The sequence below is a fragment of the Pelodiscus sinensis genome, chromosome 6 (genome assembly GCF_049634645.1).
Source record: "Pelodiscus sinensis isolate JC-2024 chromosome 6, ASM4963464v1, whole genome shotgun sequence".
Taxonomy (NCBI): Eukaryota; Metazoa; Chordata; order Testudines; family Trionychidae; genus Pelodiscus; species Pelodiscus sinensis.
Window position 1 is genome coordinate 40,497,720 of NC_134716.1, and position 25,922 is coordinate 40,523,641.

The following is a 25,922-nucleotide window of genomic DNA, read 5'->3' on the forward strand; positions in this document are numbered from 1 at the left end:
TTGCACAATACAGGAAGGTTTATATAGTAACTGGAGTTCTTCCAGATGGTTGTCCCCGTGGGTGCTCCACCATCCACTCTCCTCCCCTAGGCTTTGGATCCAATTATATCCAGGTCAGAGAAGGAGGCAGATGACTGTGCGCATGGGGTGATAGTTCCAACTGTCACATGCCAGTATTGCGCATGCACAGCCAACTGGAGGGGCACTGCTACTAAGAATCTGCTGACCATGGGCGCAGCAATGCTGGCACACCTAAGGTGGCACACCCACGGGGACAACCATCTTGAAGAACTCCAGATACCGCACAATGTGAGTAACCATCCCTCCTTATTCGAGGAGTGTCCTCATGGGTGCTCCACCTTAGGTTACTACAAAGCAGTGTCCAGGCCCTTGAGATGTCCATTTTCTTGCCATCATCTGAGAAGGTGGAATAATCAGGTGACTGAGCGGGGAGAACCTAAAGTTTGGCATCTGTGGTAGTTGCAACTGCTGAGGCTGTTGTATTGTGTAGGTTACCCACAGTGGGGTGGTATAGGTGGTGGGAGCCGTTGTTGTTGCTTGTTGCATTGGCTTGGGCAACGACATCTGGGTGTGTGTACAGGTTACTCATAAAGGGAGGTGCTGAAGCTGGTGTTGAAGAGGGACTAACTCTAGATATATCTGGGGTGACATCTGTCTCACATTGTGGCATCCTTGGTACTGAAGTCACCATCAACTCCCCTGCAGAGGTAAACTGAGGCAGTTGAGTTGGGGGAAACAGGACAGGCACCAGGGTATTTATACTGTCAGCACTGGCATTGAAGTTTGAGCCAGAGATGGATTCTTCTGCACGTTTAGCCGGTGCTGACTCTTTAAGTGGTTATGTTGAAGCACATGGTGCTGCCGCTGACAGCGCTTCTGCCGGTGCTGCTGATAGTGTGTTTGCGGGTACTGGCATGGAGCTCCTGCTTCAGCTCCACGCTTGGCTTGGGGAAGGAAAGTCATACCTCCTGTTTGGAGTCCCGGCTTTTGTGTTTGCCGGCCCCATTCCCTGTGTGTTTCTCCAGTGCCTTAACTGCACCAGGCGCAGAGACAAACTTGTTATTGCCAAGAGTTCCTCAGTGGGGAGTCAGCCCACTGAGAGGTGGTACCTCCTCCTGAGCGTTTGCACCCTGTCTTGATCCCTGGGGCTTAAAAGAATGGTTGCCCCTTAAGCATGAGCCTCCCCAGGGGACATGAGTGGGGGATGCGGGGGCGGAATCTTGGTTTGTTCAGTGATGGCTCTTGAGTCTTGTCAATTTCATGTAGTTTGCTTATCGCTTGGAGCCTGCTGTGAGACTGTGGTGTATAAACCAAGGCTCCCGTGAAGCAGAGAGCAGGGAGGGAGTTCCCCTGTTCCCAGTCTTTCCTCTTCTTTTTTTTTGTAACTGCAGAGAAGGAGATAACTAACTAACACTAAAACTAGAGAGTAACCTAAAGATTAGTAATGTATCTAAGCTAATAGGTATAAGGGAAAAGAGAGCAACTGCTCTATGCAACCTAAGCCAGCGGCGGTCAGAAAAGAATGGAGGGGGCAGATGTCTGTGTGCGCAGAGTGATAGTTCCAACTGTCACATGCCAGCGTTCCACGTGCACAGCCAACTAGAGAGGCACTGCTACTAAGAATCTGCCGACCATGGGTGCTGCAGCAATGGTGCACCTAAGGTGGAACACCCACAGGGACACTACTCAAAGAAGGAACACTGTGCTAATGGAATGCTGATTTAATTACATGGCAGCGGCATGAAAAACAGAGCAAATGCCAGTACTGAAAAGGGGTGGGTAGATAAGTTTAAACCACTCCAAGAAAACATACTGGAATGCCAAGCCATCTCTACTACCAAGTCATACTTTAAAAGCAACATTTATAGAACCAAAAGGCCAATAAAAGTGAATTTAATTGTCACAGTAATGAATTCTTCTAGGCTTACATCTAGTAAAAGCTTTCTATGTACTTCAATGCCCAATAAGCATACAAAACTATCAAATAGAAACTAACGCATTGCATCACTTAAAATGAAGCATTTAACAAGACTGCATTATTCTGCCAACCATACTCTAGGAGCACGATCAAATAGATGTGATTTTCCATTTCAATAAATTTCATCTATGAGCCCAGCTCTGACACAAGACAGCAGTTGTTAACCAAAAGACTTGTTTCCTATTTTGCAGCAAGTTGAAGTCACATTCAACATTTTAGACAAGTTCTGATTAGGAATTCACTAATATCAACATTTAATTCTGTTTATACAGAGTTCAACTGTTTTGTACCCAAGGTTAAGTTATGCATACTGCATATTTATTAGTTTTTATTCACATAAACTAAACACCCTTGTACTTATGTTCACTGCTCCCAAGAATGAACAAAAATAACGCGATCAATAAGAAGTTGGATCTGGTGCTTTAGTGCATTTTCTATAGCAGGGCTACTCAACTTTGGAAGCCCTGGGGGCCACAATAATACAACACATGCAGAGGGCCACAACTTAATTGAGGTTGCATAAAGATGCAAATATATGCAAATAGCTTTTCACACTAATGGGCATGAATACAAAGTACCTCCCACAATGCCCGAGTGCTTCCGGAACCTTCTCCCTGGGGGCTGGAAACGCTGACACCCTGTACCCATCTGTTCCAGCCAGCCTGTCTGCTTGTGTCTTTCAATGATCATCCAGCTGGGAGATGCCTCACCATTGTGGAGTAAGTTCCCAGTGGAGGCCACGTTCAAAGTATCCCACCCGCCGGTCGTGCATTGAGCCCTGCATAAACCCAAACAGCACCACAGGCCGCAAACAAATGCCAGAGACTGCGTGATGAGTAGCCCTGTTCTATAGCCTTTTGACACGAAGATTTTCCAAGGCAGCAACATTAGTAATTTTCCTATCTAGTTTAGCATCCAGGCACTCTAAAGGGTTTAGTGAGGGAGCAACTTCTGTACTGTACAGGCAGTCCCCGGGTTACGTACAAGATAGGGACTGTAGGTTTGTTCTTAAGTTGACTTTGTATGTACCGTAAGTCGGAACTGGTACATATTGTAGGGGAAACTCTACCCAAACATTTCTCAAGAGCTCAGTTTTATTCTCCCACACCTCACTTCCCTCAGTCCTTTATTCTCAAGCTTTATTCTCAAGACCCTCCTTCCAGCCGACAGGGGGGTGGGGGGGGGTGGGTGTTGGAGCTGCCCAGGGGCGTCCGCGGAGCCAATGGACCCAAAGCTGGCGGGGTGGGGTGCCTCCCCGACTGTCGCCGCCTCCCGCCTCCTGGGCAGCACCGGCTGAATCGCCTGTCAGGGGCGCATCTCGGAACAGGAACAGGTACCTACCCAAAATAAACCCAAGGACAGGGAATAGCAACACAAGTGAGGGATATCTACAGGGTGAAAACTGCAACGAGCATTTCTCCATTGAGTGTAGTGCTGAGGGCTGCGGATAAACATGGCTCTGGGACACCTTAAATTTCAAGCTGCTGCATTTAAAGGCAAGCAAGGGCCTCTACTGCTGATCTTTGTGCAGCCGTGCGGGAGCCCGGCAGGCGGTGCACAGGAAAGAGCTGCGCACACAGCAATCCCCTTCCAACACCCCACCCCCGGAGGCTCCTCCACGGAGCTGTGCAGAAGCGGGGGTGGGGGGCACAGACGATCTCCCTTACACACGAAATTATTAGCAGGAAAAGCGCGGAGGAAGGGGGGGAGGGGAACAGGTAAAATGTCAGCAGGTGCAGAGTTAACCCTTCGCTGCAAGCAGAGGTGCCGGGGCAGCCTTTGGAGGCGAAGCGCCGCAGCCCCAGGGAGAGCAGGGGAAGGGGTGGAACATTCCCCGCGAGCGACGCACGCCAGGCTCCCCAGCCAGGGGATTCTACGGCGCAGGACCCCAGCGGCAACAAAAATGTTGGCGGGTGAAAAATTTAACCCGTCGCCTGCCGGCCTCGTCGCGGGGAGTTTTTTAAAGCGGCCCCGGCGGCGCTTCGCATCCCCTTTCCCCGCCCCCTCCCCCCCCCCCCCCCCCGCGGCCGGGCTCTGGGGCTGGGGCCAAGTGTGCCTCGTGCGTCCCGACCGGCCGCTACAGCACCTGGAGGCCGCAGCCTGGCGCAGGGCCGGGTGTTTAACGGCAGAGCCAGATTCCCCTTTAAATATCCCTGCCTGCCCCTCCCCCCAGGTCTCCCTCTTACCAGCTCGCTCCTCGCCCTCCCTCCGCCTCCTCCCGCAAACGGGACTCCCAGCTCCCTCGGTGCCGCCTGAATGGTTCCCCCCAGCAGACCAGGGAGACGCGGAGCGGCTTTTCTCGCCGCGGAGGATGCGGGCGGCGGGAACGCAGTGCGTCTCAGCGGTCCCGCCGCCCGCATCCTCCACGGCAAGAAAAGCTGCTCCGCGTCTCCCTGGTCTGCTGGGGGAGGGGGGGGGGCGCTAGCTCCACGTCTCCCTAGTCTGCTGGGGGGGAAGTGCCCCGCGCGCCGCCGGAGGTGGCGACAGTGGGGGAGGCACCCCGCACTAGCTGCGCCGCCCCCCCCATCCCCCCATTCGTAACTAGGGATCCGACGTAAGTCGGATTGATGTAACCCGGGGACTTCCTCTATATTGTTTTGAAATCTTCCTCATATGTTGGGAGAAGGGGCACAACAGACGGAAAGCTCTAATTAAAGGCTGCAGCTCTAAACTGTTTTGCTTCTGTCTGGAGAAGCATATACTGTTTTTTTTTGTTAGGCATTTCAGATTGGCGTACAATCTTGATGGATAACAAAATGACAACCTCTGTGAAACAAGTGATATGTGGGCATGCAAATATTGATAAATATTTATTCCTTGGGAAGTGACTTTCTTATAGAATCATAGAATAATAGGACTGGAAGGGACCTCGAGAGGTCATCGAGTCCAGCCCCCCGCCCTCAAGGCAGGACCAAGCTCCACCTACACCATCCCTGACAGATGTCTATCTAACCTGTTCTTAAATATCTCCAGAGAGGGAGATTCCACCACCTCCCTTGGCAATTTATTCCAATATTTGACCACCCTGACAGTTAGGAATTTTTTCCTAATGTCCAATCTAAACCTCCCCTGCTGCACTTTAAGCCCATTACTCCTTGTCCTGTCCTCAGAAACCAAGAGGAACAAATTTTCTCCTTCCTCCTTGTGACACCCTTTTAGATATTTGAAAACCGCTATCATGTCCCCCCTTAATCTTCTTTTTTCCAAACTAAACAAGCCCAGTTCATGAAGCCTGGCTTCATAGGTCATGTTCTCTAGACCTTTAATCATTCTTGTCGCTCTTCTCTGTACCCTTTCCAATTTCTCCACATCTTTCTTGAAATGTGGCGCCCAGAACTGGACACAGTACTCCAGCTGAGGCCTAACTAGTGCAGAGTAGAGCGGCAGAATGACTTCACGAGTTTTGCTTACAACACACCTGTTGATACAACCTAGAATCATATTTGCTTTTTTGGCAACAGCATAATATTTAGTTTATTTTTAGATACCTAAGAAAAGTAAATCTATCTGGTATTACAGATGTTCTGGAAAGGTAAGATCTTTGTGGCCAGCACAAAGTACCCTTTCAGACTAGCCATGTTTTGGCTTGATCAAATGGGTAAAAAGTGAAATCAGACTTTGTTCAATACTTGGAAAAGTTATCAACTGCATACCTCCCATTGAACGATGATGCTTTTCAGTTGATGAATTTCTGCATCTTTTTGTTCAAGTTCCAGCTTTAATCGTTCTGTTTTTCCGTCTTTCAAAACAATGTCCTACAGAGAAATAAGCAACTACACAATCTTAGAACTTACTAACTTTGCATTAGAATTTCAGTCCTGCAAAAAGCAGAACTCAGTTTCTCTTGGCTGTCTACAAACAAAACACCAACACACCACACCACACCACAAACACTGATGTTCCCAGCCCTCTGCTGCATTGCGCCAGTCTTTCCCTGCTGCAGCACGCCAGGCTCCCATCCACCACCACCCTGCAGCATGCCAGAAGTCTCTAATACTGGAACATCCATGGTCCTACTGGATCACGCATGTTGCTGGACCAGAGGTCCCAGTTTACAGATGTGAAACCTGTATTACAATAACATCCCCAGAAATATCTACAGGTAATCAAAAGGACCTGATGACTGATTCATGAGAGCTGTATCAAGACTGTGGGGACCAAGGTGTTAGAATTATCATCCCGGGACCCAAATTTGTAATCCTTCCTTCTCTGATATTTATGCTACTGGAAAAAAGCAAAAAAGAGAAATGGGTCTTTGCCATTACTTCCTCTTTTCCTCATCTCCTCTTCTGACAAGGCTCTCTCAATTGAGTTATTTGCCTTTTGTTTTTTCTTAAGCTATACCCTGTTTTATACCCATTTTTACATGAAGTAGTCAAAAAAATGTAGACATAAATTGTGTTTTCAGCAAGTAACTTAAATTGAAAACATAAGCAGTTTTTGGTTCCAACTACTCCAGAAGCTTCACATTTTCTTTTACCAAGCAAACATTCATTGCATACTTGTAAATAGTTGCCATTATACTTGCCTGACTAGGTTCATGAGATGTGCAATTATCCACTCCATTGTAATCTGTGAGCTGGTCTCTCCTTTTTTCCCTAGTAAGTATTTTATGAACATCATCTTCCAGTCTATTGAAGAATCCTCCATCATGCAATAAAATCTGTGAAGAGCTCAGTTCCTGTCAATGAAATAGTTTGAGTTTTAAATAAGTCTGTGTTTAAAGTCACAAACATGAACAATATATAAGTACTTTCTTATTTAATATACAGACACACATCATAGGACAGAACAGAGGGTTCAAATTTTATATATAGCATATTTTATTGACACCCATAAAACATTGAAAAATAACATTTCATAGAAATGGTATCAAGTGAAAAAATTTCTATTGATTTAATACTTCTGTGCAATGCCCACCTAGATTTTTGAATTATAAACCATTTTGATGTTAAATATTTCCTTTTCTACCTAAAAGGCTCTTAATACTAGTAATGATTTATTGCACAATATAGTAGACTTCCGATAATCCGGAACCTTTGGGATCTAGGTGGTGCTGGATTATTGGGAGGTACTATAAACTGATTTTTGTATATATATATATATATATATATATATATAAAAATATAAATAAAAGAGAGAGACACACTATATACTGTATATTAAGTGTTTTTAACCCTTTTTATTATAGCACAAGCACTGTCCAGCGTCACACAATGCCAGTGGCAGACTGATTCGGTCCTGTCTGGTTTCGCTAGGTTCAGCTGCTGCCGCTGCTGCCTTGTAACTTGTTTTTTGCTGAAGCTCACCCACTAGCTCTTGCCATTTTGATGCCGGACTATCAGGAGTGCCGTACAATTGGATGCCGGCTTGTTGGAGTTTTACTGTATTTGCCGCCTTGGCGTTTCAAAGTGGCAGCACCGTGCAGAACCTGAGGTCAGCTGGGGACTCCCCAGCTAACCCCGGGTTCTGGGAAAATGCCGCACAGTATTGGCGGTCAGCTAGGGAGTCCCCAGTTGACCTCAGGCTCTGCATGGCATTTCAAATAAGCAGCGCGGCAGAGTCCCCTGCTGACCCTAGGCTCCATGAGTCAGTGGGACTTCCAGCTGGCCCCGGCCTGCATCCGGAGTTCCGCATTCCTCCTTTGAAATGTACAAGAGCCGCCAAGAGGCTCTTGTACTTTTCAAAGGAGGAATGCTGAAGTGCCTATCGACTAGTCGAGTAGACGATGGAAATTCCATCAACTACTTAACTAGTAAATGAACACCTTTAGTCCCAAGTGTGCTGGATCAAGAAGGTCCAACCTGTACTCATCTCATTATTTAAGTTGGTCTTTGGTGTTGCGTTATGTTGATTAGTAAAAAATAAGTCTTACCTCATGCTTTTTTGCAAGGTGATCTGAAAGAACACAAGAACAATAGATGTTTTTTAAACACTATATTGTCTGATTTAATCATACCACAAAAACTATCCAAGTGAGATAATTCAGAAGAAGCTGAAAAATCCACTTTAGTTCTTCAGCATTAACTCTCTTTTCTCAAAATTACATGAACACATTAAAGAGGACTCTCTACACCAGTGATACTCAGACCTCAGTGGTTCAGAAGCAAATTAGCAATAAACATTACTCAAATGAGCCACAGTAGTATGAATTCACTGTTACTTAGTATATTGCTATATTTTATATACATTATTCTCAGAGCAAATTAACTAATAAAGTTATCCACTTTCAATGAATTAACACCACAGTAAAAGCATCCCAATTAGTTAATTATATCAGTGTTTTTTAATATCAGGTTTCTAGAAGCTCTTTGCAGCACATGTTAAAAAAGCACATCCACTTGCTGCTTGGGAGCCTCAACCTGAGTATCTACACTGTATTTAAACCCTATCCTTTAAAACAACACAAAGCGGATCCCAATTTGCAGCCAGAGTTTGTAAATGGCAAGCAACATTTCTACAATGCATAAACTGAAGACTATTTAATTCTATTTTGGTTCTTATATTGTCCTAATCACCACAGTATCTCAGTGCCTTCCAGCAGCATAGTAGGTCACATGACTGATATCTATAATTTGTTCAGACTGTCATCCTTGGTGGATGCTTTGGGGGTTTTTTTTGGGGGGGGGGGGGAAGTGTTGTTTGTTTTTAAAAATCAAATTCTATTTAATAATACTGGAAACCTATGCGAGTGCCTACAATAGACTTTTAATTCAATAGTAGGGATGTGAATGTGGACCTGATTAACTGATGAGCCAGGGCTCATTGATTAATCCTAAGGGTTACAAACAGCCCCCTTTGCCTCTTTTTAAAGCTAACTCCCAGCACGTGCTACCTCCCACAGAGGTAGCAGAAAGGGACGGGAGGGGGAAAAAGGTGAGCAGGTGCTTGTGGGGAGCCGGCTATTAAGCGAGTGCCGACTCCCACCTAGCCCCCTGCATGTAAACATATAACCACTGTAAAATTCAACAGTTACACATTTACAAAAATACATGCATTTTAACATCCCTATTCAATAGTACTCTCTCTTTCCATACTCTAATATTTGTTTCTCTGCTAAAGGCAGGAGCCATGGCTCTGAAGACAAGAGGAACAAACTAGCACCCAAAGAATTTACAAGGAGCGCACAAGCTGCTATATCTTTCCCTCCCCGCTTAACTTTTTCTCCCCTGAAGGGCCAGCTTTGTATGCAAAGGGAATTAGTGTCCTACCCTTGCTTGAGAAGTAGAGGAACCTCACTAGTGGGTGGGTAGGAGGAGAGCAAAGCAGCAAGTACAACCAAGCTGTGAGTAAACCGTTTTTAATTTGGAGTGAGTTTGGACTACTGCCAGATGCTGGTCAGTGCAACAGATTCGGTACTTCTCAAAAACCCAGCAGTTTTCATCTGCTCCTCTCCTGTGCTAAACTTATTAGTCCACATTGAAAATAATGAAAAGATTCAAGATATATACATAAGTTTGGATTTAGAGCCAACAGAATAGTGTTTTAGTTTACTTGTTTCTAACACTGTTCAATTAATATTCTATTTAAATACAGTGTTACTGAATTTATACTTGGGAAAGGCTGAGTTTCAGGTCAGAGAGTGTTTTGTTATTAAAAGTATACTTCATAGTAATTCCATAGAATTGAACACCTGGTTTGTAAAGACATGCTTTACATAAGAATGAATACCTATATCCGACTGAAAGTCTTTCAGAGACACTGTGAGAGGTTTGTCTTTTCCCTGTTGGTTCTTTCTTTTCTCTTTCTTATTCACTGACTTTGATGGAGGTGAAGAATTTTCAGCATTTTCATAGTCCTGAAAAGGAATAAAATCACACTGATTGCACGGTTTTACTCTTATAAAAACCAACAATTGTTCTGAAGTTGAGGTCCCCAAACTGTGGGGCATGCCACTTGGCGGGTGTGAGGGGAGAGAGACACAAAATAACATATGGGAGCATGCAGAAAGCCCATCTCAGCTCTCAGGTGGTATGGTGGGAGAGACCCCTCCTCCTCTCTCTCCCACCCCCCCCCCAAGCCCTGGTCCAACCCCAGCTCTGCTTCAGCCCCATAAAGCTATGACCCTTGAGTCCCAGCTCTGTACCTGTACCTATCTCCAGCCTCAGCCTGGCTGGCTGCTGGCCCAGCCTCAGCCTCCAACTCCATGCCTTGCCCTGGACAGAGTCTGGGAGAAGAACCACACTTGGCCATCAGCCAAATGCCTGTCCCCAGCTTCCGCACCCTTACCCGCCTGTGTCATGCCCAGTAACCATGCCTCCAGTAGCCATGCAAAAGTCAGGGAATCAGAGAAAGAGCTAAGGGGGGGGGGGGGGGGGGGGGGAGGAGAGGAGAGGAATAACTAAAAAATTTGGGAACCATTGCCTAAAGTCATGGTGTCTTTAGTTCTAGTTCCCCCAGCATCCCCTGGTGGGAGAAGCCCATCCCTTGTCCCAGCCGAAAGCCCAGCGCACTCCCTCCCTTCCAGGAATTTTAATATCACAGGAGGCTGGAGCAGTGCAGAGCCCCATGACAGAACAGGTCAGAGCATGGCCAGAGCCTCGTGGCAGCCCAGCTGGCTAGGGAGCCAGGAACAGCTTGGTGAGCAGCCTGATCGGGCTGCAGGGGAGGGGGGGGGGGGGGGAGCGCAGGGTGCCTGCTGGGGCAGTAGCTAGCCAGCAGGAGGCAGGAATTTTTAGTCATCCTGTTCAAAACTATTATCTATGCAAGTCAAATAATTGTGAGAAAAGATGTTAAAGCTGCGCTGTACAACACACTAGCCACATGCTAGTTGAGTGTGACTAGTTCGCTATAGCAGTTTCAGAACTGGTTGGGCACCACATTGTAAAAGATTCAACATTTACCATTTCAACTCAGACCTAAAAAAGCTCCCTCTCCTCTTCAGTTCTATGATCTCTAGCACAGGGGTCTCAAACTCTCAGCCCTCAGGCCATCTCCAGCAGGCTAGGGAGAGGAGCTACCTTTCCTATCCTCCAAGCTCCACTCCTTCCTGCCACCATCCTCCCTATGGTATCCTGTCTCCAGTGCAGAGAGGCCAACCGCTGCTACTACCCTGCATTAGATCTCCCCGGTAATCCCAGAGGATGCTCCCTCAAGGAAAGGGGTGAAATGGGGAAGAGTGGGGTGATGGCACGAAGGGGCGGGAAATGGGGACTGGGAACAGACAGGCTCTGGGCCTGACTGCACAACTATGGGGTCAGTTTGAGACCCCCGCTCTAAGATCTCTCCAGAGCCCCCCTACTAAAACCAATAAATAAAATAAACACACACACATGCCTTCTACTTACATGGAACAAAGAGGTTTAGCACCTATTTCTAAGGTGAAAACAAACATCTTCATATATCAAAGCAGCAAAGAGGGCACAAACTCATTGTCACCTTTAATACTGTCAGACTGTAAATATGGACTTTTGTGCTTTCCCTCAACTTTCAAATGATTCTTTCAATTCTTAGTAAACCTTTGGCTATTAAAAAACTAAAGAATTAGCTTACAAGAAATTCTGTGGAAACCAAATTATTAGTCTCCTTTATCTAGAACTTGACAAAGATCAAATCTTGCAAATTTTCAGGTCAGAATGAAGCCAGTAAATACCTTTTTATGCTCTTCATATTCCAGTTTGCTTAGCAGTAATGCTTTTTCAAGATCTGCTTCAAACATTTTGATTGTCAGCTGAAGAAACAAAATTAACACAGGAACTCATGACAAGGTTTTTGTTCGATTTTATTAATAAAAAGCAAAAACGGTCAATTGCAAACCTTTAAAACTTAATTTTAGCCTATGGAATGTTATGGCTGCTGTCAACATGTTCTTGCTAATATGATGAACTGAACCAGTAAGGAGAACTAAATACATTTGCATTATAGCTGGTAGAATACCTTATTGGCAGAAACACACATCACTCAAAACTCTGAGTGAAAATATGCACTACTTAGTGACTAAGTGAGTTCACCGCCCTTATTGCGGTTTGGTATTGAAACAAATAGTCTGGGAGACACTCGGAATGGTCTTGTTCGCTGCTTGTAAAAAGAGTGTTCTGTGTCGGTCAAGAGCATGCATTTTCATCTCGAAAGAGTTGGCGTGTGGTTTGAGGAAGAAGGTGGACAGGTATATTGTTCGGTTGATGTGGAAGGATGAGTGTACTTTGGGGAGGAATTTGGGATGGATACGCAACGTGGCCTTGTCTTTAAAAAAGGTTGTGTATGGGGGAATCCACCATTAGGGCTGTGATCTCTCCTAACCGTCTGGCTGAGGTAATAGCTACAAGCAAAAACAGTTTTCATGGACAAGTGTAATAATGAGGTGATTGCCATTAGTTTGACAGGTGTCTAGTTAGATCATTCAATACTAAATGCAGGTCTCCGAGTTGTATTGGTGGACTGATATTTGGACAGAGTGCCTGCAGGCCCTTTAAGAACCTCAGTGAGTGCATGAGCAAATATGGACGAGTCATCTACCTTAGAGTGCAACGTGGTAATAGCTGCAAGGTGAACTTTAATGGAACTTATTGTGAGGACCGCTTGTTTAAGGAGCAGAAGATAGTTAAGGATGGTAAGTAAGGAGGATGTTGAAGGAACCAGCTGGTGACGAGCACACCACGTTGACAATCTTTTCCATTTCTGAAGGTAATACTTGTGGGTGCTCTGCGCCTTACTGTGTAGAAGGACCATTTGTACTTGAGGTCAACTCTAGGTCAGAGAACCATCCAGGTGTCACGCCTTCAGGTGTAGTGAATGGAGAGTCAGATGGCCATTGTGGGAGCCTGGGTAAAGGAGGAGATCCCTCACGCAAGGTAAGTGGATCAGTGGGGCACGGGACATCACCACTAGGAAGAGAAACCATGGCTGGTGTGGCCATGCTGGTGCTGTAAGTATGAGATGAGCCCTCTCCCTGTTCAATAGGAGTACAGGAGGAAAAGTGTAGAATAGGTGATATGTTCACACAATGAGGAAAGCATCTCCCATTGATCCCTTGCCTATTCCTGCCCTGGAACAGAATAGGGGGTGTAGGCTATTGGTAGGGTGACTCCCCCACAAGTGGAAGATGTCCGCCAATACGTGCGGGTTCATTTGCCACTCATGTTCGACCGATACATGTTCGACTCTGCTGAGTGCAGCTGCTGTTGTAGTCAGGGCGCCTGGAGATGCACTGTGGTGATAATTGTTTTATATTTCAGGAACCAGTTCGTAAGTGCTATGGCCTCTGTGCAAAGTGCTCAAGATCGGGCTCTTCAGTGATGATTTATGTAAAAACATTGCTATGACATTGTACACACTGATGTGTCCATTGGCGATGAATGGGAGGAATCTGATGCATGCATTCCTCACTGCCCGCGATTCTAGGACATTTATGTGCAAGTTCTTGTCAGTGCTGGACCGCAGGCCCTCGCAGGTATGATGTCGCAAGTGAATGGCCCATCCTGTATGAGATAAATCTGTCATCGAGACAGATGCTTCTGGTGGGCGGAAGGGGACTCCGAAACCAAGGTTCCATGAGCTCAGCCTCCAGCGTAAGGATTCATTTGCTATCTTTGGAAGGGCTATGGATTTGGATAGCCGATGGACATTGGGCATGTACACCTGTCCCAGTAAGCTCTGTAAACATCTCATGTGCAGATGCGCAATGCTGACTACAAAGTTGCGAACTGCCATATGCCCCACCAGCCGAAGACATTTGAGTGCCGTTGTGCAGGGGCTGGACCGTAAGGTATTTACCAAGGCCACAATTTTTTAGAAATGGTCTGTATGCAGGGATGAGGTGGTCGTTGTCAAATTGAGGAATGCTCCTATAAAAACTGTATGTTTTGTGCAGGAGAGAACAACCATTTGGTTTCGTTCACCTGAAGGCCCAGGTGTCCAAATAGGTGTCCTATAACCAACAGAGAATGGCAGGAATCGTTGTGTGAGTGCGCTTGAGGAGGCAGTCATGTATGTAAGGAAATATGATAATTCTTTGTTTCCTCAGGTACACTGCAACAACCACCATTGGCTTTGAGAAGACCATAGAGAGTCCAAATGGAAGTACTTTTTATTGGTAATGTTGAGAATCTCCAACAAAAGCAAGAAAATAAAAATGCCTCTGAGTAGAGTGGGTGGCAACATGAAAGTACACATCTTCCAAGTCAAGGGAGGAGAACCAATCATCCTGTTTCAACACCAGTAATATGGTAGCAAGCATTACCATCCTGAATTTTGTTTCTGAATGAATGTACTGAGGGCTCGAAGGTCTAGAATGGGCCTCCAGCCTGCCGACCTTTATTCAGTCAAGAAGTAATGGGAGTAGAACCCCTTGCTCCTAAATTGTGTGGAGATTGGTTCAACCACCCCTACGTGTAAGAGGTGTGCTACTTCTTATAGAAGAAGGATCTCATGATAGTAGTCTCTGAAAAGGGACAGAGAAGGGGGGTGAAAAGGGGATATGGATACAAAGGGAATAAGGTAGCCTTTATCAATTATCTGCAGGAGCCATCTATCAGAGGTTATACGTTGCCAGTTGTTGAAGGACAACAATCAATGCTAGAAGAGATTTGCTTGTGTCGATGGCATTGGAATAGGTGAGAGGCTCTCTAGACCCTTGATCTGATGACCAAGTTTGCTTGCTGGACTGCTATGACTGTTGGGAATGGGTAGAGGAACGGCATTGTTGTTAGTTTCTGCCTCTGTTCTGTTGCTGCTGGTCTTGTCTATTGTAGTGTTGTGCATATGGAGGGTATCGAGGTCTCAAGTAGGGCTGATACCTAGAAGAAGGCAATATAGGTATTTGGTTGTGGATCCCCAAAGACCGAAGTGTCACTCTGGAATCTTTCATGGAGTGGAGAATTTCATTGGTGTTAGCTGCAAACAACTTCTGGCTGTCGAAAGGCAGATCATCTACTGTAGACTCAATCTCCCTGGAGGAATGGAGTGGAAATAAACCATTATGCCCTCCTTATTACTACCGCTATTACTGTAGAATGTGCAGCCATGTTAGCAGCATGTAAGGCGGCCTGTAATGCCGTTCTTGAAATCGTGTGACCCTTGAATACCAGTGCGCTTTGTAGTGTTGCCTTTTGTCCTCAAGGATGTATGTAATAAACTCGTTCAGTTTGGAATAATTTCTTGTAATCATATTTGCTCAATAAAGCTGTGTAATTTGAAATGCAAAATTGTAAATTGACGTGTGTTACGCCGGAATGCATCAAACCTTTTGCTATCATGGCCGGATAGTAACAATACCAGTATATCCTGATTTAATTTTAGCTGTGCAGCTTCCACCACCAGGGAATGTGGTGCTGGGTGAGAAAAAAATTTCAGAACCCTAGGTGGGACATAATATTTATCACCAGTTCTCTTAGCCATCGAAAAGATTGATGCCAGAGTTTGCCACACCATCTTTGCCAGTTCCATTATTGCTGGATTAATAGGCAATGGTATTTTTGATGGTGTCACTGAGTGCAGTTTGTCTGTTAGCTCATGCCGATTTTCCAAAACCTCATGAAGAGCAATGTTTAATTCCGCAGATACAAATTCAAAAAGGTCTCAGAAATGTGCAGTGTTGTCTGAAGTAACTGAAGCTGGGGCCAGCGACCCTCCATCCACTGGAGAGGTTATTTGGGTCAGAAAGGGGTACTGCCTCCTATGTGAGTGGATCCCCTTCTTGTATTTGTTTGGAGGGGGAATATTGCACTCTGTCGTTTCTGGCCATGCTTGTGTTTGTGATAGTATTGCTATTTGTACCAGTATTGGCAGTAGGGGTAAGGCTCAGGTGGAGGTACCCAGGGATTGCCATAATATGAAGGCATATTCCCAATCTGGAAGAGTAAATACTCTGAGCCATGTAAGGAGAATTCTCTGGTGAAAAAACCCACAGAGAAGTCGTCATCAGATTGGGATGAAATTTTTCCTGAGAGAGTGATTTCTGTGATGTGAACATGGCAGAGAGCGCTCAGCTTGTAAAAAATGGTGAGTTAAAAGTAGATGAGACTAATGTGTCTCTGTGTTGAGTGTAATGCCCAACAGGTGCTGTCGGTGCCATAGTAGGCGGCACAGAGACTATTTGAGGCTCTGAATCATGCCTCAGTGCCAAGGGCAGTTGTGCCGCATCAGGCGCCTCTTTGGAGGCAGTTGAGGTGCCTGTTAATGTGATCGGCACTGTGCTCTCATGCTGCGTCAGCAAGATTGTATCATTGCCGGATGGTGCTGCAGCTAATGAGGCAGGCAACTGGAGCCTGTCGCCTCAGAGCGCAATTTAGCACAAGCGCGCTGTTCGTCTCCACTGGGCATTCCAAAGATGCCAGCGACATCATACATGCTGCGGCATGGTGCCAGCATTGCTCTTAGCACCGGCCGTGAAGGAGACGGCTACTTTGGTGCCATAGCCTCTTGATATGCTGAAGAGGCTCACTTTTTTGGCGAGCTTTCTGGATCTCCACTGCTTAAGTTCCTTAGGCTGCTGGTCCAGATCAGAGGCTGATCTAAGCGAGTTTTCCAATAAAAAAATAACTTGAGCTGGAGAGCTGTCTTTCTCTGCCAACAATTTTAAGTTTGCACAATGAGGGCATTTCCGAGCGTTATGCTGCTCTCCGAGGCAGTGGACGCATTGTGAGTGACCGTCCAATATCGGGATAAGCTCTTTACATGAGGTGGAGCACTTAAACCACGGTGAGCCAGGCATGCCTGTGGAATCAGTCAGAGATTGCAAAAAGGGATTAACTGGGAGAAAAAAAAAAACCCTTATACTAATCTAGATTTTTTTTAAACTAACAAAGTAATTAACTAAGTATTTAAACTCACTAACTAAACTACTATAATGACTTTTATTGGTTTTAAGAAGTATAATCATCCAAACATGAAGAAGCTAGGGCGCACTGCTGAATCCATCTGTAGCTGGAGGTGGCAGAGAAGGAACTGAGGAGTGGGAGGGGAGGCTCGTGCATACCCGGTACCTGCAGCCTAACAGTGCGCGGCTGCTGGTGTGCGGGTGCACGGCCCCAGGATACTGCTACAAAAACTCTACTATGAGGCTCGGTGGCAGCACACCGACCTAATGTGGAGCACCCACATTGACATAAATAATCCCTGATTCGAAGAAGAATTAGGGGTTATATATGGCAATTAGCAGACATCTTGCATTGATAGAGGAGACTATTCTTCACAACATAATGGCTTGTTAGGTGTGCTGCTATTCAAAAGATCTGGATTTGAGAGTAAACTCAACCCATCAGAGGATCAAGAAGAAAAAACCAACAGAAATGCTGTATTGATAAAAAGGGTGATGAAAAAGGAACTTCAAAATATTATTATAGCAAAGAAATACACCAGATTTAAATGTAAAAGTTGAGCAGAGCAGGGTATGTATACACTTATGCCATCCCTTAACATTTTTGTTTGCAGTTTTAGCCATGTTGACTCAGGATATTAGACAAACAAGGTTGGTAAGGTAGTATTTTGGTCTCTTTCATAAAAGAAGCTGTTCCTATAAAAGATTACCGTATCTACCTCAACTCATTAAAATGTTTGGAAGATGAATGACAGCCCATAAGCTGCTTTGAAAAATCTCAGCCATAGCTATTTCTCTCACATTTAGCTCTGAAGTTCGTATTATTCTGCAAGACAACCAAATAAAATAATTTGATATAACAAAGTTTACCTGTTCATCTCTTTGTCTCCATTCTTGCCAATTTTCTTCCTGAGAGTCCTTCTGCATTGGATTGTGCAATGTTTGTTCATGTTGAGACAGACAGCCTCCATGCAAGGATTTCTGAGGAATCTTTTTAAAAGCAAGATTTCGGAGCTACAAAGCAAGAATCAGGAATATAAATCAATGTGCTGCTATTTACTAGAATATTTGTGATTGTACAGCAACAATATGCTAGTTGGGTTCTCTTACACATTTAGGCCATGTCTACACTACTAGGGTATGTCTAAGACTACAGGGTTTTGTTGACAGAAGTTTTGTCAACAGATACTGTCGACAAAACTTCTGTCGACAAAGAGCGTCTAGACTACATCCAGTTCTGTCGACAAAGCAAGCCGCTTTGTCGACATAACAGTGTGGACGCAAAGGACAGTGTAGATGTAATAATGCCTTCTATCGACAGAACTCTGTCAACAAAAGGCGTTATTCCTCGTAGAATGAGGTTTACATATGTCGACAAAACTGCTGAGTTTTGTCGATGTTATGTTGACATAACTCAAAGGCAGTGTGGATGCAGGTATAGTTTTGTCGACAAAAGTCCACTTTTGTCGACAAAACCCTGTAGTCTAGACACACCCCTAACGTAGACAAAACTTATGTTGCTAAGGGATGTGAAAAAGCCACACCTCAAGCAATTTAAGTTTCACCAGCATAAATGGTAGTGTATTTAGCTTCTCATGCTGACATAGCTACTGCCACTTGTAGGGGGAGGTTTAGGTTGACGGGAAAGCTCTTTCTCTTCAGTACAGAGCAGTTGCACAAGCTGTGCCACTGTAAGGTCTCTAGTGTAGACATAGCCTTAGGATCTGCCTATAACTTACATCAGCCTAAGCCTTCAGTCAACTTTTCATTTCACCAATTACTTAAACAAATGCAGCTGAAGTAGTTTCATTAGCTGATTATTATGATGTTTACAACAGAAGTGATACTACCTCACCCACCTTGTCTTTCTAATATCCTGGATCTGACACAGCACCCATAAACAGTGGATGCAGTGTCAGACTCAGATAATAGAAAGACAAGGTGAGTGAGGTAGTATCACATCTGTTGTTGGAAAAAAAACCCTAAGCTTTCAAATTACACAGCTCTTCTTAATTAAGTCAAGCATGTGTTAAGTACTACTTCAATCTGAAGAGTTATTTTTATAATTGTTTTCTGGCATGTGAATACCACGGTGATAGATACCTTGGATAACTACAAAATAATGAAAAGTAACATTAAAGACTCTCCAACTCAAAAGCCAGGAATTTCATAGTTCACCTTTAAAGTGCATGGTTGTCCTCCCAGCCCTAACTTTATACTACATTTAAAAAATAAAAACAATAGTAATACATAGACATAGGAAATACCATAGCAAAAAGACTACCTGTCCACTCAGTTACGTATTTTCATGAACAAAAGTCAGTGCCAGATGTTTCAAATACAGAATTAAGAGCCTTACTATGCAACTAATTCTAATTCTGAATGACTGTTTCACTGGGGATGGGGAAATGTGATTTTTCTGGACCACAGATGACATCCTTCAGAGTCTGATGTATAAGTCAGTCCTTACAATTGTATCTTAGATCGTGTAACATTAGATGATATTTTCACTCAAATTAATAATTCTTAAATATACATATGTATATATAAACTATTAAACAAGATGGTATTGATAATGTTGAAGCACCAAGGCTAGGCATGTTCCCCCCCCCCCCCCCCCCCGCTCCAATCAGAAAATGTTCAAGTTAATATTGCATCTGCAACATTGAAAAAAATCAGTTTTAAAAAATGCACCTTCCCAAAACTGTTTTGCCTACTATTGCTACAAGTAGGTATCAATTCTAAGGAGATATTGTTCTTTGCAACGCCTGTATAGGATTGGTAGACAATGCCAGGGAAGCCAGTTCAGAGAACTCTTCAGACTACAGATGTGAACAAATAACCAGTTAACCAGTACCTAATAATTACTTGGTCAAATTATACCTGGGAACAACCTCCCCACCCACAATCCACTGTGGGTAGAGAGCTGCTCCAGCCCTGTGGGGGCCAGGAGCAGAAGCTGGCTGCTCTATATTCACAGGTGCTGGGAGCAGGAGCTGGCCCCCCATGCTTGGGACTGCTGGCTCCCCCATGTGGTGGGGCTGACAGCGGTAGCCCAAAGCATTTGGGGCCAGGAGCAGAAGCTGCCCCCTCCACCTGTACTTAGAGGGCTGCCAGATCCTGCTGCCAGCCCCCATGCACGGATCCCGCTTAATCGGTTAACTGGTTAAACCTAATGTTTAACTGGTTAACTGATTAATCGGGATTTTACATCTTGATGTCAGGCACAGCTAATGGTTCTAGCCATCTTACACTCCTCTTAGAATAATTTTCAGATCCTCTTGAATCACAGAATGTTATCAGTGTCAGGGGACAAAAAAGAATTCAATTCCTGCACAGAGTCGCAGACACAAATGAAAGGCTGTTGCTTCCCAATTTTTTTCTTAGTAGATGGAGGCACTGAAGAGACCTCAAACCCCTTGGAAAACTCTGCTGCTCTACTTGAGGAAATTGTATTCTAACAGTTAGTGCTGAAATATTAAAAGCTCTTGACTCTGGACAGGACAGAGTCTTCTTTGCCAAAAGGACTTCTTTTTGGGAAAAGATGGAGAATATAGTTCAAAGATTTCAACAACTAGGAATTGCAACACCTACCACAGGATAGTCTCTGAAATGCAAAAGCTTTATAAAGCCTACAACTGTTTTTGCTACATGCTAGTTGGAGACAAGTAATCAAATTGGACATCCCATCCTCAAATGATCATTCTTGGGCATTTTAGACACTGGATAACTTGGTTCATGTCTAACATTTCAGAAACTTTGTTTATGTTTATTATTTTTCCAAGTAACTATTTTCAACAACTTAACCATCAAAAAATGTAACTATGAAGAGTATCCCAAAGCAGGGGAAAGTATGGGTTACAAATTCACTGAAGCTAGTGGACAGCGAAACCGAGGGATAGCCAGGATATGGGAAGTTTTATTTTATCAATTCTAGAACCTAAAATCTAAAACAGTTGTTTAAGGAATTCCATTAATCATGGTATGCAAGTCCAACAATTTGGATCTGCAGTTGCAATGTACAGATTTGGAGAGCCATTACTAGCAAGTATCCTCTTTCCTTTTTATATATTAACTACTTTAAAGGGCATTTTAAAAGATTTTATCAGCATACATACACTATGATGAAACAAGGAAATACAAGGATATTATGATGAATGGATCTCACCTCATCTCAGAAATTAGATGGCAAAATACTTCTAGATTCCTGTTTTTTACCTTTAAAAGAATTTAAAATGTAGCTTGTACTCCCTTTATTTCATCTTTAAAACATGGGAGGCTCCTGCTAAATAATTTGAGACTTTTTTCATAAAGGGTTTAGTGTCTTTCTCCAATAAATATTCACCACTTCCTCACTAGGGATGTAATAAGATATCTGTTTCCATGGTTAACCAATAAGCCTGGGCTTATTGGTTACCATGAACAGTTACATGCAGGCTCCCGCCCTGCTCCCAGGGAGCCAGCTGCCACCCCACACCCACAGCACAGGGCAACAACCTAGGAGTGGGGTGGGAGTAGACAGCTGGTACATGCCAGGAGCTGGCTTAAAAGCTGGCTCCCGGCATGTACTGGATCCCGGAGAGCTGGCTGCCAGCCAGGGCTGCAGGTGCATGCAACTGTGTAACCGCTAAAATTTTCAGTCATTACATGGTTACCAATTACCTGTTTTTTTTAATCATCGCTGTTCCTCACTGCAGCCCCATTGTAGCTAACATGGATCTCTCTCTCACAAGGCAGGAATTTTGCTGCAAGTGTCCTGTATAGTCTCTTTACAGAAGCGGCAGAACCTCACAGATAATGGAAATAAAAGAGCCACTTTTGAGGGCAACTATTATAGAACCACCAGTGAGAAGAGGCTAACAGCAATGCTTAATTTGTAACGAAAGAGGTGCTGAGGCTCAAGCAATTGAGTGCCAAGGCTCAAACAATCTTTTCTTCTACTTTCATACCTGGGGCAGTCAGACCAGAGGTGCTGGGGCTATGAAATGACAAGCTTAGAGGTGCCAGGGCTAAGATCTGGCAAGCCCTGGCTAACAGCCAGAACTTGGTGAATGGTAAATAGTCACCGAACAGGAACCCGAAAAGAGCAGTGGATGGAAGTGCCAACAGTGAGCAGTGAGGAAGAAACCACAGTCCTCTTACCTTAAGGGCTATGTAATCAATGCTTTCAGCACAAAAAATACTAATAAGAAAGGGACAATACAATCATCACTTCTTCTCCATACTGTCACAGGATTATCTTCTATCCAGTTTCTCTCCATTTTTAAAATAGTAAGTCTCCTGTCCCTCTTCTAGTTCCTTCCTGCTTAGGATTACATTCTTTACTGGCTTCAGCTGTACTCAACAGCCTCTGCTCCCTTACGCGCCAGTTTAGAAACAACTATTCCAGCTCAAAGCAAATCTGCCGCATACCTCATTTCTAGCCCCACAACCTGGCTACGTCTACACTGGCCCCTAATTCCGGAAAAGTCATGCAAAGCAGGTAAGTCAGAATAGGGAAATCCACGGGGGATTTAAATATCCCCCGCGGATTTAAATAAACATGTCCACCGCTTTTTTTCCGGCTTGGGGAAAAGCCGGAAAAAAGCGTCTAGACTGGCGCGATCCTCCGGAATAAAGCCTGAAGGTAGGAATAAGAGATCCTCCGGAAAAGGGCTTTATTCCGGAGGATCGCGCCAGTCTAGACGCTTTTTTCCGGCTTTTCCCCAAGCCGGAAAAAAGCGGCGGACATGTTTATTTAAATCCCCCACGGATTTCCCTATTCTGACTTACCTGCTTTGCATGACTTTTCCGGAATTAGGGGCCAGTGTAGACGTAGCCCCTATGATTCTGCCAACTTGTTCTATGGTCTCTCCATCTCTTTCTGACTGTAAGGCAAAATCCTACTGGAATGCAAAGATGCCAACCTCTGCTTCCAAAAAATGACTGTTTCTCAGTCCGTCCTATATCACTAGCAGAATAGGATCTGTGATCAGGAAATGGGAAAATGTAAGAAACTCAACTTATTTTCATGTAAATGTATAAGTAAATGTTTGATTAGTCAAGAGCCTCCCACATTTAAAGAAGTCTAGTTGTGACTGAACTTTAACAAAGTTTTAAGGACAATTTAAAAATTTTAAATGATACCTTTTAATGACTGACTGAAATTTTTGTTTTACAAAAGTAACACATAAAAAGCAATAAAAATAGCCACATTACTTAGCTAACAGATAAACAATTGACCCAAGGCATACAGGTAACTGTCATAACTGGACACCTTATATGTTACTGAAAATATAACAGCCTCTCTACCTCGTTAGCCTCGCTCTGCTGCTGTTCCTTCTTTTTTCTCCTCTTTTCTTTCTTCTTTTCATTTGTAGTTGATTTTCCCCCTGAAGCTTGAGACTTCCCAGCACCTCGACCACTTCTTCCCTTTCCAGTCTCTGAATCAGAACCACTACCACTATCCACTTGTAATAGAGCAAAGCGAGATGCAGTGGTGGGAACTGAACTGATTACAGCTGAGGCCATTGTATGGTTTGAGATTATTTTGAGGAGGACTTCTTATTCAAAGAAAATGCTTCCTGGGAATGTAGCAACAAAAAAAAAGTGAAGGAATCACACCATTCTGCTTTACAAAAAAGCTTTTTTCAATAGTACATGCCTTCACATCAACAATTCAGACCTGGCAGTTATACAAGCTTTACGTAATTTGGGGATAAAAGGCTTCAGGATAAAACAGTGACTCATTTTACTTTTGAATTAATTATTTTGATAATTTAATAATTGTAATGTAATGTTTTGGTACTAGTACATGAACAAAAACAGTGAAAGTGAAGGCTTCTTACCAGTAACTACAGTTCTTTGAGATGAGCCACTGTGCACATTTATGCTTTTAGGAGCTGTAGCAACAATGCAGCAATCTTCTAGAAGCAGTACCTACTGTGGCACATGCCTGCCTCTCTCACTATTGTTAATGTTCTGGGAGCCACAGCATCCCCACAGCTTTAGCTCCTTTGACCTAAACCTAAGAGTCCTGCAAAGAGATATAATTCCAGGAAAGGGAAGGGGGTCCTTGGTAGTATGAATTTGTGAAAGCAAGCTCATCTCAAAGAACTCCAGTTATTGATACATAACCTCTGTTTCTTCTTCAAGAAGCAGGTACATTCCTACTTACTAGAAATTTTATCAAACAATATGCTTCCACACAGAAAGCTGAGCCTTTATAATGATTGAGGCTATGTCTAGACTGCAGAGGTGTCCCGGAAAAACTCCACAGCGACCAGGGAACGCGTCTGCTCCTCTGACATTTTTTGCAGAAAAGCAGAGGCGTTCTCTCGGAAGCCCTGTATTCCTCATAAAATGAGGAATACGGGCTCTTCCAAAAGAGAAGGTTTTTCTAAAATTTGGTCCAGTGTAGACGGGCCAAATTTCAGAAAAGCCTCTTCTGAAAAAACAATCGGAAAAAGGCACGCAAATTGCGGAGCACAATTTGCATATCTTTCTCCAAAAAAGAGAGGCAGTCTAGATGTAGCGTGTAATACTGTTACCCCAAACTTTGTTGTAACAGATCTTGAGGCAAAATGTAGGGAATAAAGCTTTATTAATGGTGTTCCATGAGCTTTAGGTTGCAGTTCTACAGATTTCAAATATATAAATGCATCTAAGGTGTGCCAGCAAAGTGACATTTATCTAGTGCAGAGGCTCCTTGAAGAAGAAATAGAGATGATTTACCAATAATGGGGAAGAAAGGGTTTGATGCAATCAGGTAGCAAGAGGAACTGGTGAAGGGCAGATGGCAGCTCTGTATGACAAATGAAACAGGTGAGCTCTATGCAAGTGGTTTCAGTCAGTGAGAATCACGCTCCCCAACTGACACAGCTGTAGCAGCCATCAACCAGTTACCCTCCCATTTTGGGGAGGCCAGCAGGGATTCTGCAAACAGGAAGGAGAAGGTTGCATCCCAGGAGTACTAGCCTTCCTGCCGGAGAGAGTCCAGTCTTGACCCCAGTGCTTACCACAATGTGATGCTTCCCAGGGGTACCGAGGGCTGCAAGGCCCTTTGCTATACCACTTGCCATTAGCACAAAGGACTTTTGTCTGTTTCTGCTGTGGAACAGCTCCCTGACTCCAACCACCTCTGGCAAACATAAGCACTGCCTTCAAGGTCTCCCAGGACTCACTGTATTTGCCTAGGTTGTTCATAGGTACACCCTCCAGTCCTCCAAGTGTCGCTCTGGAGTGCTCACTCACAATACCTCAAATCCTCTGCTCCCATCTTACAAGACTCAATTCAAGATTAACACTCTGCTTAACACACAGCCCTTAGATATATTTATAGTGAAAACAAGAACAAGTTTATCATCAAAGTCCAATAATCTTTTAATGATTTGAATCTCTAGAAACAAATGGTTAGATATAAAACAGACATAACACTTTCTAGAGTGTCAAATTAATTCAGAGGACAGTCACATATCTGCTACACAAGAGCTTACCTAAAGTCTTTTCCCCCAGTGTTTTCAACTTGGATGGCTGAGATCCCCCTTTCACAAAAATCAAGCCTCATGCAGCCTGTCTTCACAAGGATGCCAGAGTCTCTCACCACACCCCCAGATATACAACAGACCAGGCCTTTGATCTTCACCCAAAAACAGGATGCTCTCTCCCATCTCCTCCCCCCTTACCTCTTCCTGTTAATCTCCCTTCTGAAATCTCTACAAACTCTTCATTACCTTTCGACTCGTTATGCTAATACATCTCTGTTCTAAGACACTCAATATACAATGTGACTTGCCTTGAACTACGAGGCCTAGAGAACATAACTGTCAGCGTAAATACGTAACATCTAATATACTTCCTATGCAAACATCTCCTACTGATTATGATGATCTTTTTATATCCCAGTCAGCTGGCATCAAGAGATCCTTGAGTCGCACAGAACCCCATCTGCTTCCCCTGTTGGACACAGCCATGCTGAAGAGCTGGGGTTAGGAGAAGGTTGTATCCAGCAGGGATGCCAGTCCTCCCAGGGTGCAGCCTTCTCCTCTTTTGACTTGGCCTCTTCAGCACTGCTCCATTTGCTTTTTCTTTGGAAGGGGGATCAGAATGGGCAGAGAGCTGGATCTCGACAACTGAAACAGACGGAGGCAGGAAGAAGGCTTGGTTCCTCAACTGCCCAATAGAGATTAC

The 25,922-nt window shown here is 44.3% G+C and overlaps 1 protein-coding gene across 1 annotated transcript in view; it reads right to left on the bottom strand.

Annotated features, from left to right (window-relative positions):
* GKAP1 (G kinase anchoring protein 1) overlaps positions 1–25,922 on the bottom strand; it is a 42,056-nt gene that overhangs the window by 7,909 nt on the left and 8,225 nt on the right. The window contains exons 2-8 of the mRNA XM_006135863.4: positions 23,046–23,317; positions 17,625–17,768; positions 11,592–11,669; positions 9,671–9,797; positions 7,875–7,897; positions 6,528–6,680; positions 5,653–5,754 (exon numbers count right to left, since the gene is read on the bottom strand). Coding sequence (XP_006135925.2) covers positions 5,653–5,754; positions 6,528–6,680; positions 7,875–7,897; positions 9,671–9,797; positions 11,592–11,669; positions 17,625–17,768; positions 23,046–23,264 — 846 coding nt within the window. The 5' untranslated portion in view covers positions 23,265–23,317. The remainder of the gene's footprint in view (positions 1–5,652; positions 5,755–6,527; positions 6,681–7,874; positions 7,898–9,670; positions 9,798–11,591; positions 11,670–17,624; positions 17,769–23,045; positions 23,318–25,922) is intronic.